The 16,406-nt window shown below is 52.8% G+C and overlaps 1 protein-coding gene and 1 pseudogene across 2 annotated transcripts; both read left to right on the top strand.

Moving 5' to 3' along the window:
- Positions 1-8: 8 nt before the first annotated feature.
- AOC2 (amine oxidase copper containing 2) lies at positions 9-6,857 on the top strand. The gene is given in 5 exon segments (XM_017867661.1): positions 9-922; positions 924-2,364; positions 5,242-5,527; positions 5,748-5,877; positions 6,228-6,857. Coding segments are annotated over 5 exon segments (2,274 nt in total). The 5' UTR covers positions 9-772; the 3' UTR covers positions 6,495-6,857.
- A 631-nt stretch (positions 6,858-7,488) lies between these two features.
- On the top strand, positions 7,489-14,645 carry LOC108526777 (membrane primary amine oxidase-like; annotated as a pseudogene). Its single transcript, XR_001884601.1, has 4 exons — positions 7,489-9,123; positions 10,958-11,243; positions 11,963-12,092; positions 12,791-14,645. The product of XR_001884601.1 is annotated as a membrane primary amine oxidase-like (transcript).
- The last annotated feature ends 1,761 nt before the right edge of the window (positions 14,646-16,406 follow it).

A 16,406-nucleotide genomic window follows, 5' to 3' on the forward strand; every position in this document is an offset into this window, starting at 1 on the left:
GAGATGACTACCAAAAGCTAGCAGTTTGTGAGTGCCTCCCCTGTTCCAGGCTGTTAAGTACCTAATGTGCGTGATCACATTTAATTTTTAGGATTCTGTAGGGTAGTTGTGTCTGTTTGTTACAGATGAGGACACTGAGACTCAGGATAAGTTTTTCTGCTAAGTTTACACAGCTGAGGGAACTGGGATTGGTGGACAAACCTGATTACTAAGCCCAGGCTCTCAGCCACTCCACTGGATGGAAAAGGCCTGACTACAAATCAAGGGCTTGGCATTAGGCAACAGGCAGAATTCAGTGCTTACTGCTGAACATGGCAGTGAATCCTGGAGTTGTTGGGATGCAGTTCCTGCCAGGAGGTAGGAAAATGGACAGCTCAGTGCTTGCATGCAGGCTGCAGAACTTAATTGGGCATCTGAGGTTTGTACTCTTCCTGAGACCCATTCTGGGTGGAAACTGGAGGTTAGCATCGTTAACCCAGATTCCCTTTCATCTGGTCTAAATGGTGGAAATCAGTAGTTAGTACTGACTGCTACCAGTGGGAGTTCAGGGGCAAGGAAGAGGCTATGCATGTGGAAGCAGTGCCTTGGGCCAAACCACAGGACAGAAAATTAGAACAGAATTACATAAATCAAGGTCAGAAATTTCCTGCCCAACCCATGGGGTGGAGTTTTCTCCATTCCTATCCATCCTAGTGAATATAAACCCCGACTTGATGTCAGTAACTGGAAGGAGCGGCTGTTAGAACTCTGATTTCAGCTCTCAGCATCCACTATGCATCTCAAGATAGTCCTGGCGTTCCTGGCACTGTCCCTCATTACCATCTTTGCCCTGGCCTATGTTTTGCTGACCAGCCCAGGTGGTTCCAGCCAGCCTCCCCACTGCCCCTCTGTATCCCATAGAGCCCAGCGCCCTGGCGCACACCCCTGGCCAGAGCCAGCTGTTTGCAGACCTGAGCCGAGAGGAGCTGACAGCTGTGATGCGCTTTCTGACCCAGCGGCTGGGGCCCGGGCTAGTGGATGCAGCCCAGGCTCAGCCCTCGGACAACTGCATCTTCTCAGTGGAGCTGCAGCTGCCCCCCAAGGCTGCAGCCCTGGCCCACCTGGACAGGGGGAGCCCCCCACCTGCCCGAGAGGCACTGGCCATCGTCCTCTTTGGTGGACAACCCCAGCCCAATGTGAGTGAGCTGGTGGTGGGACCGCTGCCTCACCCCTCCTACATGCGGGACGTGACTGTGGAGCGTCACGGCGGGCCCCTGCCCTATCACCGTCGCCCGCTGCTGAGAGCTGAGTTTACGCAGATGTGGAGGCATCTGAAAGAGGTGGAGCTACCCAAGGCACCCATCTTCCTGGCTTCCACCTTCAACTACAATGGCTCTACCTTGGCAGCTGTGCATGCCACCCCTCGGGGCTTGCGCTCGGGGGACCGAGCTACCTGGATGGCCCTCCACCATAACATCTCAGGTGTTGGTCTTTTCCTTCACCCCGTGGGGCTGGAGCTACTACTGGACCACAGGGCCCTGGACCCTGCCCACTGGACTGTCCAGCGGGTCTTCTACCTTGGGCACTACTATGCAGACTTGGGCCAGTTGGAACGGGAGTTTAAGTCTGGCCGGTTGGAAGTGGTTAGAGTTCCTCTACCTCCACCAAATGGAGCTTCATCCCTGAGGTCTCGGAACTCTCCAGGTCCTCTTCCCCCTCTTCAGTTCTCACCCCAGGGTTCCCAGTACAGTGTGCAGGGAAACCTGGTGGTATCCTCCCTCTGGTCATTTACCTTTGGCCATGGGGTGTTCAGCGGCCTGAGGATTTTTGATGTTCGGTTCCAGGGTGAGCGAGTAGCCTATGAAGTCAGTGTCCAGGAGTGTATGTCTATCTATGGTGCCGATTCACCCAAGACGATGCTGACTCGCTATTTGGATAGCAGCTTTGGACTTGGCCGTAACAGCCGAGGCTTGGTGCGGGGAGTGGACTGTCCCTATCAAGCCACGATGGTGGACATCCATATATTAGTGGGCAAAGGGGCAGTCCAGCTGCTTCCGGGGGCTGTGTGTATATTTGAGGAAGCCCAGGGACTGCCCCTCCGAAGGCACCACAATTACCTTGAAAATCATTTCTATGGTGGTTTGGCCAGCTCAGCCCTTGTGGTCAGGTCTGTGTCATCTGTGGGCAACTATGACTACATTTGGGACTTTGTGTTGTACCCAAACGGGGCACTTGAAGGGCGGGTCCATGCCACGGGTTATATCAACACAGCTTTCCTGAAAGGGGGAGAGGAGGGCCTCCTCTTTGGGAACCGTGTGGGGGAACGAGTGCTGGGAACGGTGCACACACATGCCTTCCACTTCAAGCTGGACCTGGATGTGGCAGGTGAGTGCTGAGGGATGAGGGCTTGGGGGTGGGGTCAGGTGGGGTGGAGGGAAGGGAAGGGAATCTCCCAGGTCAAGCTGAGATAAGTGGCAAGAGCGGGGTGTTCCAGCACCACAGCTCTAGTGGCAACAGGACAGGGACTGAGCATATTCAGTGCAGTCAGTCTGGTACTGGGCTACTGGGTATCTGGCAAAAGGTGAAAAGGGTTCCCCCGCCTAGCCCCTCTGACTTACTGTGATTGTGAAACCAGTTTAAATGTAATGGCTGGGCATGATTGCCTTAGCCTCAAGTGACACTGGGTGGACTGGCCCAATGGGGCTGGAGTTGGAACACTGCTTCTTCCTAATTCTGAGGGTCAGTGAGGGTGGGGAGGGCAGAGTCCTGAGCCGAGGTCAGAAGCAGTCTGTCCAGAGTCTTCAGGATGGGGGTGGACCTGGGGCTTGGGAAGGGGAGGGTACCAAAGCTGGGGTTGCTACCCATGATAGGGCCACTCCTTGTCAGGGGGGCCATCCCATTCCTGTCATCACTGTTGACTCATGGCAGGCACACAGTCAGCTTGCTGCAAGTATGGAAAGAGATTTCTCAAGCACAAAGGGCTCAAAGCACACAGAGGACTTGCTGTTCCTGACAGACTTTGTCAAGGACAGAAAGGAACTTACAGACTCAGACTTTGAGATCCACAAAGAAAATGAGAAACTCACCAGACCCTCTCCATTTTAAGGGAAACTAAAGAGGGTGGCGGGAGATGGGACAGGAAATGACTGCCCAGGTATAATGCAACATAAACTAGTATTTCTTGTGAAATGTTTTCTTATCCTCAAGTCTAAAGACATGGCACTTGCATGCCTGCGTGTGTCTGTGTGCATGCCCTTGCACTTGTGTTCGCAGTGGCGTGGAGGGTAGGGAGGACTAATAGCATGGTTGAAATGATCGTTTTTTAACTAGATAGACACACTTGGATTTTGACTTGTCTTCTGATTGGAAGTTTTTTTCAGCATCTTTGGCATTAAAGACCCTTGTTTTGGGAAGTAATATTTATTGGACTCCTAGCATGTGCAGCATGGGCTGCTGCTTTGGGCCAGTGAGGCTGTGTCAGGCACCAGCGCACAGGATGGCTGCAGAGGCACCAGCTTCAGCACAGTCCCTCCTGTGCCAGGTGCCTTCATATAGGTCTTGTTGAAAGGAACTAACAGTCCAGACCTGCAGAAAGTGTATGACCAAGTGCTGAGTTAGGCAATGCAGGTTATGGATGCTGTAGAATTCCAAGGAGCTCCCAGACAAAGGTATGAATGTGCTCGCTTCTGAAAAACACTGACAGTACTTCCCACCTTGCTGAGATCAAAGGTGAAGCCTCAGAGCTGGGAGGAGTATGCAGGGGACCATGGGAAGGGATTGGGTTTTCTTTTTTTGAGGCAGAGTCTCACTCTCACCCAGGCTGGAGTGCAGTAGTGCAATCACAGGTTACTGCGGCCCCGACCTCCTGGTCTCGAGCAATCCTTCCTCAGCCTCCTGAGTAGCTGGGATGACAGGCACACACTGCCACACCCAGCTTTTTTTTTTTTTGAGACAGAGTCTCACTCTGTTGCCCAGGCTGGAGTGCAGTGGTGCGATCTCAGCTCACCGCAACCTCCACCCTCCAGGTTCAAGCAATTCTTGTGTCTCAGTTCAAGCGATTCTTGTGTCTTGGCCTCCAGAGTAGCGGGGATTACACGTGCACGCCACCATACCTGGCTTTTTTTTTTTTTTTTCTTTTTAAGTAGAGATGGGGATTCACCATGTTGGCCAGGCTCGTCTTGAACTCCAGTTTCAAGTGAGCCACTCGCCTCGGCCTCCCAAAGTGCTGTGAGCTACCATGCCTGGTGGGTTTTTTTTTTTTTTTTTTTTAAGTTTTTTTAATTTCTTTTTTTACTTTTTAAAGAGGCAGTGTTTCATTCTGTTACCCTAGCTGGTCTCCAGCACCTGGGCTCAAGGGATCTGCACCACCCTGCCACCAGCCTCCCAAGTTGCAAGCTGCCACACCTGGCTCCGGAGTCAGTTTTTCAACTTGCTTCTCCACGACAAGTATCATTATCCCTTTCATAGTTAAACGAATGTCATCAGTCAGCTGCGTGTGCTTTTCTGTTTATTGGGCACAGCCATAGAACAGCTTTAATTATGCCCAGTGTAGGGATTCAGAAAGTGAATCAGAGAAGCAAATTGGTCCGGGACTGTTTGGCAGTCTAGTGCTAATAGAACTTTCTGCAGTGATAGAAATGTTCTGGGTGCTGTGGCTCTAAACAGTAGCCACTAGCCATGTATGGCAACTGGGCACTTTAAATGTGGCTAGTGTGACTGAGGTACTGATTTTTTTTTTTTTTTTTTTGAGACAGAGTCTTGCTCTGTTGCCCAGGCTGGAGTGCAGTGGTGTGACCTCAGCTCACTGCAACCACAACCTCCTGGGCTCAAGCAGTCCTCCTACCCCAGCTTCCCAAGTAGCTGGGACCACAGGCATGTGCCACCATGCCTGGCTGATTTTTTTATTGTTTGTAGAGTCAGGGTTTCACCACGTTGCACAGGCTGGTCTCAAACTTCTGGGTTCACGTGATCCACCCACCTCAGCCTCCCAAAGTGCTGGGATTGCAACTGTGAGCCACCTCAGCTGGCCCTGAGTTTTAATTTTCATAGCCACATGTGTAGTGGTTACCCTATTGGACAAGGCAAGTTGGAAGAACACAGGAGCTTGCGCTTGCCCAGACCTCCTGGCTCCCAGCACAGTGTGCTCTGATGCTCTCTCTGCCTTTTGTCACGCCAGTGCAGTGGACATCGTGTGGAAGACAGGGACCTGACCCAGAGACCTTACCTGGTGTGGAACTCATCTCCCTTCCCTCCCCCTGGCAGGGCTGAAAAACTGGGTGGTAGCTGAAGACGTGGTGTTTAAACCTGTGGCCGCCCCCTGGAACCCGGAGCACTGGCTACAGCGTCCACAGCTGACTCGGCAGGTCCTGGGAAAGGAGGACCTGACAGCTTTTTCCTTGGGAAGCCCCTTACCCCGTTACCTCTACCTGGCTAGCAACCAGACTAATGCCTGGGGTCACCAGCGCGGGTACCGAATCCAGATCCACAGCCCCCTTGGCATACACATACCCCTGGAGAGTGACATGGAGAGGGCCCTCAGCTGGGGGAGGTGAGGAGGGCCCTGGCCTGGGTGGAAGGAAAGGACTGCCCCTCCCCTACCCCAGCCCTTGGAGACGAACTCCCTGCCCATGGCTACCTGTACCTCCCCTCAAACCCAAGTTAGATACACGGTGGGAAATGGTCTCACACAGAATCGGATCTAAGGGACTTCTGGGCCAGGAAAGGCACCTGACATCTTCCAACACCACCTTCTTACGATTCCTGGTCAGATACCAGCTTGTGGTGACCCAGAGAAAGGAGGAGGAGTCACAGAGCAGTAGCATCTATCACCAGAATGACATCTGGACACCCACAGTTACCTTTGCTGACTTCATCAACAATGAAACCCTCTTAGGAGAGGTTGGTTGCCCTAGGGACATAGGAAAGGGACACCTGTGGGCATGGTGTCTTGGCTGCCCAGCCTCTGGCCAGAGGTTAGAGGGAATGGCTGATTTCCAATTCACAGATTCAGAGGCCATGGAGTTTTCTGATGACCAACACAGGTCATCCCTCCTGGGGTGAGATTAGCTCTGGGACACTGGCTCTCCCTCTCCCCACATAGCTGCTTACATAGATTGCGCCATGTGTCGTATGGGCATGAGGCTCTGCAGAGTGGAAGCCAGGCTGAGACTGCAGGTGGGGATTGTGGCTGAATGGTGGTTCTTTGGGTCTTGCTTCCATAGTCCTCCAGCTCCTCCCTCTTCCTGCAGGATCTGGTGGCTTGGGTCACAGCCAGCTTCCTGCACATTCCGCATGCCGAGGACATCCCCAACACAGTGACTCTGGGGAACAGAGTTGGCTTCTTGCTCCGACCCTATAACTTCTTTGATGAGGACCCCTCCATCTTCTCCCCTGGCAGTGTCTACTTTGAGAAGGGCCAGGATGCTGGGCTCTGCAGCGTCAATCCTGTGGCCTGCCTCCCCGACCTGGCAGCCTGTGTCCCGGACTTACCCCCTTTCTCTTACCAAGGCTTCTAGTCCTGAGGGTGTGGTGGGGGGCATGGTTAGGCACAGGTACCTTTCCCTGTTTCTACTTTCTGTTCCCGGTGTTTTTCACACCTGCTCCCCAGATTCCCAGCCCTTCAATATTTCTCTCACATGAAAACCCCATTAGTCCCTTTGGTTAATTCTTACTTCCTGTTCATCTCTAAAATGTTAAGTTATAAAAATGATTTTAAAATATTCAAACAAAAATACCACAAATCCTACTACTCAGAAATAGGTGGTGTTCACATTACACCAGACATCTTTTTATGCTTGTGCATTCAAAAGGAAGAGTAGATAGAATTTTGTAAAACATGTTATATGTAATTTATAATAAAAAGTATTCCAGGAATTTTACTTGAATTTATTCTTTGACCTTTTAAGTAGCTGGAGTCCCCTGGAGCATACTAAGAACTCTGGCCAGGGAAATTAGCAGTGGGGGACAGAGGGCAAGGGAGATAGACCTGGCCAAGGAATGTTGTTTGGAAAGCTGAAGGGGCAGGGGTGGGGGTCTTTGAAAGGAGAACAATAGTTTGAAGTTACAGGAAAACATCTGGCCCTGACTAAGTGCAGGGTTGGGGAAGAAGCTGGGCTGAGGGCAGGAGAGGCTGGTCTGCGCAGATCCTGCTCCTTCCCGGTGCTGCATTATCTTGAAATTTTCCTTCCCCTTCCCCCAGCCCCAACTCTCCCCAACTCCAACCCTGACCCAGAAAGTAGTCTGATTTGGAGCCTGGAAGACAAAACCATGTAAGGTCTGTGGAAATCACAGCTGCTCAGACCCGCCTCCAACCCCAGCCACCCCGCCCCCTTGCCCCAGCCTTCCTGTGTCCTTCCCACCCTTAGTCCCAGGCATCTGACTACCGGGAACCTCAGCCAGAGTCCGGGAGCACCCAACCCCCCGTCCAGGAGCCAACAGAGCCCCCGTTGTGCTGGCGTGAGAATACATTGCTCTCCTTTGTTTGAATCCACTGCCCCTCTTCGTGGGAAAATGAACCAGAAGACCATCCTGGTGCTCCTCACTCTGGCTGTCATCACCATCTTTGCCTTGGTTTGTGTCCTGCTGGTGGGCAGGGGTGGAGATGGGGGTGAACCTAGCCAGCTTCCCCATTGCGCCTCCATATCTCCCAGTGCCCAGCCTTGGACACACCCTGGCCAGAGCCAGCTGTTTGCAGACCTGAGCCGAGAGGAGCTGACAGCTGTGATGCACTTTCTGACCCAGCGGCTGGGGGGGTCCGGGGTGCTGTGGATGCGGTGGCCCAGGCCCGGCCCTCCGACAAATGTGTCTTCTCCAGTCGGGAGCTACAGGCTGCCTCCCAAGGGCTGCAGCCCTGCTTCACCCTGCGACAGGGATCCCCCCCACTGCCCGGAGGCAACTGGCCATTCATCTTCTTGGCAGGACAACCCCAGGGCCCAACGGTGAGTGGAAGCTGGTGGGTGGGCCACTGCCTCACCCTTCCTACATGCGGGACGTGGGGACCGTGGAGCTCATGAGGGCCCCTTGCCCTATCACGACGCCCCGTGATGTTCGAGAGTCTCTGGACATTAGACCAGATGATCTGTCGACAGAGAGCTTGCCCCCAGGTTCCTGGGCTTCCTCCAACCACTGTGTCTATAAGCGCCGGGGAACGGGAAACCCTGGTGGACAATGACCCAACGGGAGTCCCCCGTGGTCTGCAATTCAGAGGGACCCCGGCCGACCCCTGGTTGGCCTCTCTACACACATCTCAGGGGTCTGGGTTCTTCCTGCCACCCCGTGGGCTTGGAGTCTGTGAACCACAAGGCCCTGGACCCTGCCCGCTGGACCATCCAGAAGGTGTTCTATCAAGGCCGCTACTACGACAGCCTGGCCCAGCTGGAGGCCCAGTTTGAGGCCGGCCTTGTGAACGTGGTGCTGATCCCAGACAATGGCACAGGTGGGTCCTGGTCCCTGAAGTCCCCTGTGCCCCCGGGTCCAACTCCCCCTCTGCAGTTCCATCCTCAGGGCCCCGCTTCAGTGTCCAGGGAAGTCGAGTGGCCTCCTCACTGTGGACTTTCTCCTTTGGCCTCGGAGCATTCAGCGGCCCAAGGATCTTTGACGTTCGCTTCCAGGGAGAAAGACTAGTTTATGAGATCAGCCTCCAAGAAGCCTTGGCTGTCTATGGTGGAAATTCCCCAGCAGCAATGATGACCCGCTATGTGGATGGAGGCTTTGGCATGGGCAAGTATACCACGCCCCTGACCCGTGGGGTGGACTGCCCCTACCTGGCCACCTACGTGGACTGGCACTTCGTTTTGGAGTCCCAGGCCCCCAAGACAATACGTGATGCGTTTTGTGTGTTTGAGCAGAATCAGGGCCTTCCCCTGCGGCGACACCACTCAGACCTCTACTCCCACTACTTTGGGGGCCTTGCAGAAACAGTGCTGGTCGTCAGATCTGTGTCCACCTTGCTCAACTATGACTATGTGTGGGATATGGTCTTCCACCCCAGTGGGGCCATAGAAACCCGATTCTATCTCACGGGCTACATCAGCTCAGCATTCCTCTTTGGTGCTACCGGGAAGTACGGGAACCAAGTTGCAGAGCACACCCTGGGCACGGTCCACACCCACAGCGCCCACTTCAAGGTGGATCTGGATGTAGGAGGTAAAACATTTTGGTGGGGAGAAGGCTTCTGGAAGAAGGGCTGAAAAGTTGTTTCCATTTGCTTTGGGTTTTATGTAGATTGTCCCATAAAGGAAGATGTGGATTTTTGTGCTTCCCCTTTTGCTAGATGGGAGAGAGTTGGCAGCTGAGTTTTATTTGGATCTTAGCTCACTGGCTGGGTGCAAAGCTGCAGCCTTCCTCCACATGACCTCATCAGAAGATCTTGGGAAATGGCCAAGCTCAGGGAACAGGCAGGATCTGGGCTAACAGGGTCTCCATTGCCCTCTTCCCTCCCTTGTACTTATATGGGCTCCGCTGCTGGGAGCAGCCTTCTGTTTGTCAGCTCATTTCTGTGTCTGGCCTGTGGTGCTGGTGTGTTGGAGAATCTCTTTGCATTCTACCAAGTCCCTGGCGTGTGCAGGTCCGTCATTCTAGGTTGTACATTTCTTCTGGAGATGGACCCTCCTCCTCCCTGATTTTCCTTCTTTCTCTGGTCACAATTCACAATCCACGTGAGGGTCACATGGAGCCTGTGGAGCATTCTGGATAGATCCTGGAGTCTGGTCACCGAGAGCCAAGGCTACATGATGGCTTGGAGTCTTCATCTTTGTCTTTTCACTGTCCTTCCCCACATTGAGTCAGTCACCAGGTGTTTTTTTTTTTTTTTTTTTTTTTTTCTGTTCTGCACCTGCAGTACCTCTCTGGGTCACACTGCCATGCCCTGCAGGTGCCAGCCCTCTCTCTGCTGTTTCCGCTCTTGTTGCTCTCAGATCCAAGAGCCATTCTGCACACAGAGGGCCTCCCATCCACACCAGCCTGCCTTTTACTCAGCTCTCGCATTCCTCATCACCTGTGGGATCCTGTCCACAGAAGCCCCTCCAAACTCTTTCTTTCACAGTGCAGCTCCAAGCTGCCTTGCTGTGCTCTGCACAGCTACACCCAAATACTCCAGGTCCATGGACACGCACTCCACACGTTACAGTCAGGCATCCTCTTGTTTGCTTATGCTTTGTCTCTGCTTAGAATGTCCTTCCATGTCATCTCTTCTGGAAATATCCTTTAAGGCCAGGCTGAAAAGTTGGCCGGAAGGGCCCCCTTTTCCTGCCTGCAACTGTATTCCTGTGGCCCGGAAGCTGCCTAGGCCATGCTCCTCTCACAGGACAGGACAGTCAGTGGTTTGCCTGTCTGCATGGAAAGCGAGAGGGTAAGGGTGATGTTCATTCATCTCTATCCCCAGGGGTGAGCACAGTCCTCTCTGCTAATGAATGTTGAAAGAATGAATGAGTCGCCGGGCGCGGTGGCTCAAGCCTGTAATCCCAGCACTTTGGGAGGCCGAGACGGGTGGATCACGAGGTCAGGAGATCGAGACCATCCTGGCTAACATGGTGAAACCCCGTCTCTACTAAAAAATACAAAAAACTAGCCGGGTGAGTTGGCGGGCGCCTGTAGTCCCAGCTACTCAGGAGGCTGAGGCAGGGGAAGGGCGTAAACCCAGGAGGCGGAGCTTGCAGTGAGGTGAGATCCGGCCACTGCACTCCAGCCCCGGCGACAGAGCGAGACTCTGCCTAAAAAAAAAAAAAAAAAAAAAAAAAAAAAAAAAAAAAAAAAAGAATGAATGAGTGAAATGGAATGAAATCCCTGATGAAATATTTTAATTTATAGGTCAACAGCTTTGGCTGAAGGATTGGAGGTATCTTGGGGAGAGGGAAGAAAAGCAGGGGCACACTCAGTTCTGGGCTGCTCTTTGGCCCCCAGTCTGAAGCCAGGTGGAGGCAGAGTCCAGAGGGGCCAGGGTGGTTGCATGACAGGCCCTCCCCTATCCCACCCTGAGCAGGACTGGAGAACTGGGTCTGGGCCGAGGATATGGTCTTTGTCCCCATGGCTGTGCCGTGGAGCCCTGAGCACCAGATGCAGAGGATGGAGGTGACCCGGAAGCTGCTGGAGACAGAGGAGCAGGCCGCCTTCCTCGTGGGAGGCGCCACCCCTCGCTATGTGTACCTGGCCAGCAACCATAGCAACAAGTGGGGCCACCCCCGGGGCTACCGCATCCAGATGCTCAGCTTTGCTGGAGAGCCGCTGCCCCAAAACAGCTCCATGGCGAGAGGCTTCAGCTGGGAGAGGTGAGTGGTGGGCAGTCAGAGAGGAGGGGCAGTGAGAGTGGGAAAGGAGTGTTGGCGGACACTAAGCTCACCCTGTATGTGAGGGGAGAGATCTCTCAGGAAGGTTTTCTTTTCTTTCTTTTCTTTTCTTTTCTTTTTTTTTTTGAGATGGAGTCTTGCTCTGTCCCCCAGGCTGGAGTGCAGTGGCGCCATCTCTCTGCATCCTCCACCTCCCAGTTTCAAGCGATTCTCCTGCCTCAGCCTCCCCAGTAGCTGGGATTATAGGCATACGCCACCACACCTGGCTAATTTTTGTGTTTTTAGTAGAGACAGGGTTTCACTGTGTTGGCCAGGCTGGTCTCGAACTCCTGACCTCGTGATCCACCCGCCTTGGCCTCCCAAAGTGTTGTGATTACAGGCATGAGCCACCACGCCTGGCCAAAGGTTTTTCTAGTTATCCAAAGAAACCATGATGGGCACATTTTCCCCTTGGAGGCTAAAGCCCAGGAGTGAGAACTCTCTTCTGTTTTGGATGGGAGAGGGGTTGTGCTGTGAAATGGCTGGGGATAAAGAGGAGGACTTGACCCCCCCTTAGGGTGTCATCGGGGATTCTGTAGCGCCGAGTCAGTTGTGTCAAAGCAGTTGGGGAAGCTGAGCTCTGAGCAGTCAGTTCCCTTTCATCACAATCAGGCAGCAGGATGGGGTCAATGGCCATGCAGGCCTGACCAGTGCCTCCCTAGGTACCAGCTGGCCGTGACCCAGCGGAAGGAGGAGGAGCCTAGTAGCAGCAGCGTTTTCAATCAGAATGACCCTTGGGCCCCCACTGTGGATTTCAGTGACTTCATCAACAATGAGACCATTGCTGGAAAGGTCAGCTGGCCGGGGTAGAGGGCACAGGATGAGCCTTACTTTCTCTTGGGAGGGTCCCTGAAAACCACCTGCACTTCTCAGGGGTGGTGCTGATTCCTGCCTTCTGCACTTCAGTAGATCTGATCACTATCCTTTGAGGGAACCTTTCTGAGCTGGGTGTCCATATTCAGACACTGAGTGAGACCCTGGGCCTGTCCTTGAGATCTTAGAGCCCTCTTAGTTCCAGTTTCATGGACTGAGTCCTTTCCAGGCTCCAGGACTCAGGAGGGATGGAAGTTACCAAGGAAAATGATATCTCCTGTATCTGAAGCTTCTCCCATTCCTGACTTGAATTTCACAGTGTTGGCCTAGTTCTGCTTCCCAAGCGCTGGTTCTCACTCCTCCACCCTTCTTCCCTCAGTTGTGGGGAACTCTTGGAGAGTTAGGAGAAGAGGAGCTGAAGTAGCCTGTGGGTGTCACCCTCTGGGGGTAGGTAGGCAGTGGGCAATATGATGGGAAATGTCAGAGATGGAGGCTGCAAGCCAGGGAGAGGGAAGCAGGTGTTCCTAATATGAAATGGACTGTTTATGGTTTGACTTCTATCCAGTAGGAAAAAATGTTTAAAGACTCACGATCCTTGGGCTGGTGAGCTGAATCCCTACCAGGGCATGTCCTCAGCAAAGCCAGACCTCGTGATCCTCTTTCTTCTCCCCTGCTAGGACTTGGTGGCCTGGGTGACAGCTGGTTTTCTGCACATCCCACATGCAGAGGACATTCCTAACACGGTGACTGTGGGGAACAGCGTGGGCTTCTTCCTCCGACCCTACAACTTCTTTGATGAAGACCCCTCCTTCTACTCTGCCGACTCCATCCACTTCCGAGGGGACCAGGATGCTGGGGCCTGTGAGGTCAACCCCCTGGCTTGCCTGCCCCAGGCTACTGCCTGTGCCCCCAACCTCCCTGCCTTCTCCCACGGGGGCTTCTCTCACAACTAGGAGGTCCCTGGGATGGGGCATGTGGCCAAGGGCTCCAGGGCCAGGGTGTGAGGGATGGGGAGCAGCTGGGCACTGGGCCGGCAGCCTGGTTCCCTCTTCCCTGTGCCAGGACCCTCTTTCTTCCACTGCCCTCCCTCACATCCCCCTCTATGCCAGGAGCCTCCTGACCCTGTGATGCCTGACACAGGGGACACTCAGTCTTTTGATGCCAGCTGTGCTGAGTTCCCATCCAGTGAGGCCAGGACATGGCCCAGCCTGGAACCATGGCCAAGGGCTTCCCTAGACGGCTCACTTTTTTGCTCTCTGGCTTTCCCAAATCTTTTTAGGCCATCTCTAAGGACTCTAAAAGGGGGTTATTCCCTGGAGACCCCAGGGTGGGGTTGCCAGTCCTGCAAGTCCATAGCTGAGCTGGAAAGGACGCTTCTGCTCACATTCCCTCTCATCCAGGTCTCTTCCTTCTTGTCTTCCTTCCTCTCGCCTACTTCCTCCTCGTCCTGTTCCTGCCTTCTCTTCTATCCTGCAATTTCTCCCGAATCCTGAGGGGATATCCCTATGCCCCAGCCCCTGGTGCTCCCCCAGCCCTCAGTTCTCAATCAACTTCAGTCTCCTCTCCAGCCCTATGGAAGTCTCAAAGATGCAATGGGACCCCAACTGGAGTGGCCAATCCCTGTGTGTCATTCCCTTGTGTCTGTTGCTTATTGGGAGCAGGAGTTGCTCCTACCCCTGTCCTGAGGCTGGGTGTGTTTCAGGACAGCTGCCTCTGTGCATTTGTGTCTGCCTACCTCATGCTCTCTAGAGGAGGATGGTCATTGTGACAGCAGCAGCTCAAGTTAGCATTTCAAGCGGTTTTGTGGGTACAGTGATAATGAAGAATGGTTATTTTGTACCAGGGCTCTATATTCTGCAACAACCTGCTTGGGAGGCTGGAGTGGAAACCAAGGGTGGGCATCAAAGATGAGGAGCCAAAGCCCCTAGAACTCCGGCCACCCAGCCAGGAGGGGCTGTCCAATCACATTCAGGCTTGCAAATGAGCTGGGCCCTGGGTGAGGTGGGGGTCTGGCCTAATGGGGAGGGGCCTGGCGTGGGTGGGGCAGGGCCTGGCCTGGTCCAGGCTTGGGCTCCGTACCCATCACTGCTGTCCCTCCTGAGGTCTGGATTGGGGATGGGGACAAAGAAATAGCAAGAGATGAGAAACAACAGAAACTTTTTTCCCTAAAGGATTGGTTAAATCAGTTCTGATACAGCGTTTCAATACAATAGTATGCAGCTGAAAAATAATTGTATGTCTTTATATACTAATATGTAATAATCTTCAAGTGAAAACGGCAAGCCACGGAAATATGTATAGTGCACTTCCCATTTGTGTTTCAGAAAGGAGGAGAATATAAATACATATTTGCTTATGTATACCTATTCAGAATAAATGGATAACACTGATTACTTTTGGGAGGGGAACCAGGAGGTTGAGGACAGGGGAGGGAAAGGTCTTAACACTTACACCCTTTTGTACATTTTGAATTTTGAACCATGTGACTGTATTACCTATTCAAAATAAACAATAAATGGGCCCAAACAGGAACTGACTTTTTTTTTTTCAGACACTTTTTTTTTTTTTGGTGGGGAACAGGTTGAGGGTAGGGTAAAGTGGGTTAAGGAGTAGGACCAGTGATGAAATTTTCTCCACTTCTTGAGACCCAGAGAAGCAGATGTGGCCTCTAGTGACTTCTTTTACCTTCTCATGCTTGTACATTTTTGAGGAAATGTTAAACCTCGGTTAATTCCCTGACATACACCCCACGCCGGCCCTTTCCCTCTCCTTCTCTTTTCTCTCTCTCAGTGAGGGCACTGAGAAGCAGTGAGGAGGGGTGACTTATGCTTGCCAGAAGCCCAGGCCAGGGCAGGAGGTAAAGTGCAGGAAACACATTCTGGATGCCACTCAGCTTCTGACCAGAAAAAGACCAGAATATGATCTAGGAGCTCCAGCATCATGGAAGCTTCTGTTACCTTCTGTCTGTTCTGCCCCAAGCCCAAGTTCTGCCATAGGTCAGTGGAACAGTGGATGGGGAGGAGTCAGTGAGCTGGAGAGAAATGAGGCTCTAAAGAACAGGGAGAAAGCCTTCAGTAAGGAGCAGGGGGCCTGCAATGGCATATATTAATTCATAACATGGCCAGGAGCGGAGGCAGGAGTGAAGGAGGACAGGGAGAGACGGAGAGAAGGGCAGACTCAAGACAGAGATGCAGAAGAAAGGTGGACGCTATGGCCTGATGAGGCGCTGATGCAGGCTTCATAATCCCTTTGACCTGAGGACCTGAACTTCTCCTTTCTTTTTTTTTTTTTGAGATGGAGTTTCACGTTTGTCACCCAGGCTGGAGTGCAATGGTGCGCTTTTGGCTCACTGCAACTTCCACCTCCTGGGTTCAAGCAATTCTCCTGTCTCAGCCTCCTGAGTAGCTGGAATTAAGGCATGTGCCACCACGCCCAGCTAATTTTGTATTTTTAGTAGAGATGGGGTTTCACCATGTTGGCCAGGCTGGTCTCAAACTCCTGACCTCAGGTGATCTGGCCGCCTTGGCCTCCCAAAGTGCTGGGATTACAGCTGTGAGCCACTACGCCCGGCCTGAACTTCTCCTTTCAATGCATATCCTCTTGTCCCCACCTCCTTATGGCTCTTTCTTATGGCTACTTGCACCATCAACAGTGCTGGGGGAAGGGGAGCAAAGGAATTCAGGTATCCACCCCCAGCCCCTCAGCATCTTGTTCACTGGAATTTAATTGCCTTGAAACCCATCTCCAGACCAAAGATCATGAATGTTTGTATGTGGTGTGTGTATGTAATTGTATGTCAATTCTCACAAGCTTTTATATGAAAATGTGACTGGTTATGTCTGCCTCCTTCCATCTCAGCATGATGATGATGCCACGTGGCCCAGGTCCCAGATGAGGGGGGCAGAATGGACATCTACACTGTTAGAACATCAGTTCAGCTCGGGTCAGGGGGGCCGTAAGGTGGAACTCCAGCCTCGTGCCCCATCCAATCTCTTCCTTAGACCACAGAAGTTGTCTGGAGTCTTGGCTTCAGACTTGGGGTCAATTGTCTAGGAGTGATTACTGGCTGAGGATGTCAGGTTCTGAAGGAAATGGTGCTGCCAAGGCTCAGATCTTTAGGACCTGGGGCCCAATGGCCTGAGATAAAGGAGCTGGACAAGGGAATCCCTGAGGCTTGAGTCAGAGGGCATGACTAGGACTTTTCCAGGAATGTAGACATGGCAACCCCCTGTAAGGACATGAGGTGCGCCCACTTGCCTTGCCTCTTTTTATTTATTTATTTATTTATTTATT

Source organism: Rhinopithecus bieti, unplaced genomic scaffold, assembly GCF_001698545.2.
Source record: "Rhinopithecus bieti isolate Rb0 unplaced genomic scaffold, ASM169854v2 scaffold_4544, whole genome shotgun sequence".
Lineage (NCBI taxonomy): Eukaryota > Metazoa > Chordata > Mammalia > Primates > Cercopithecidae > Rhinopithecus > Rhinopithecus bieti.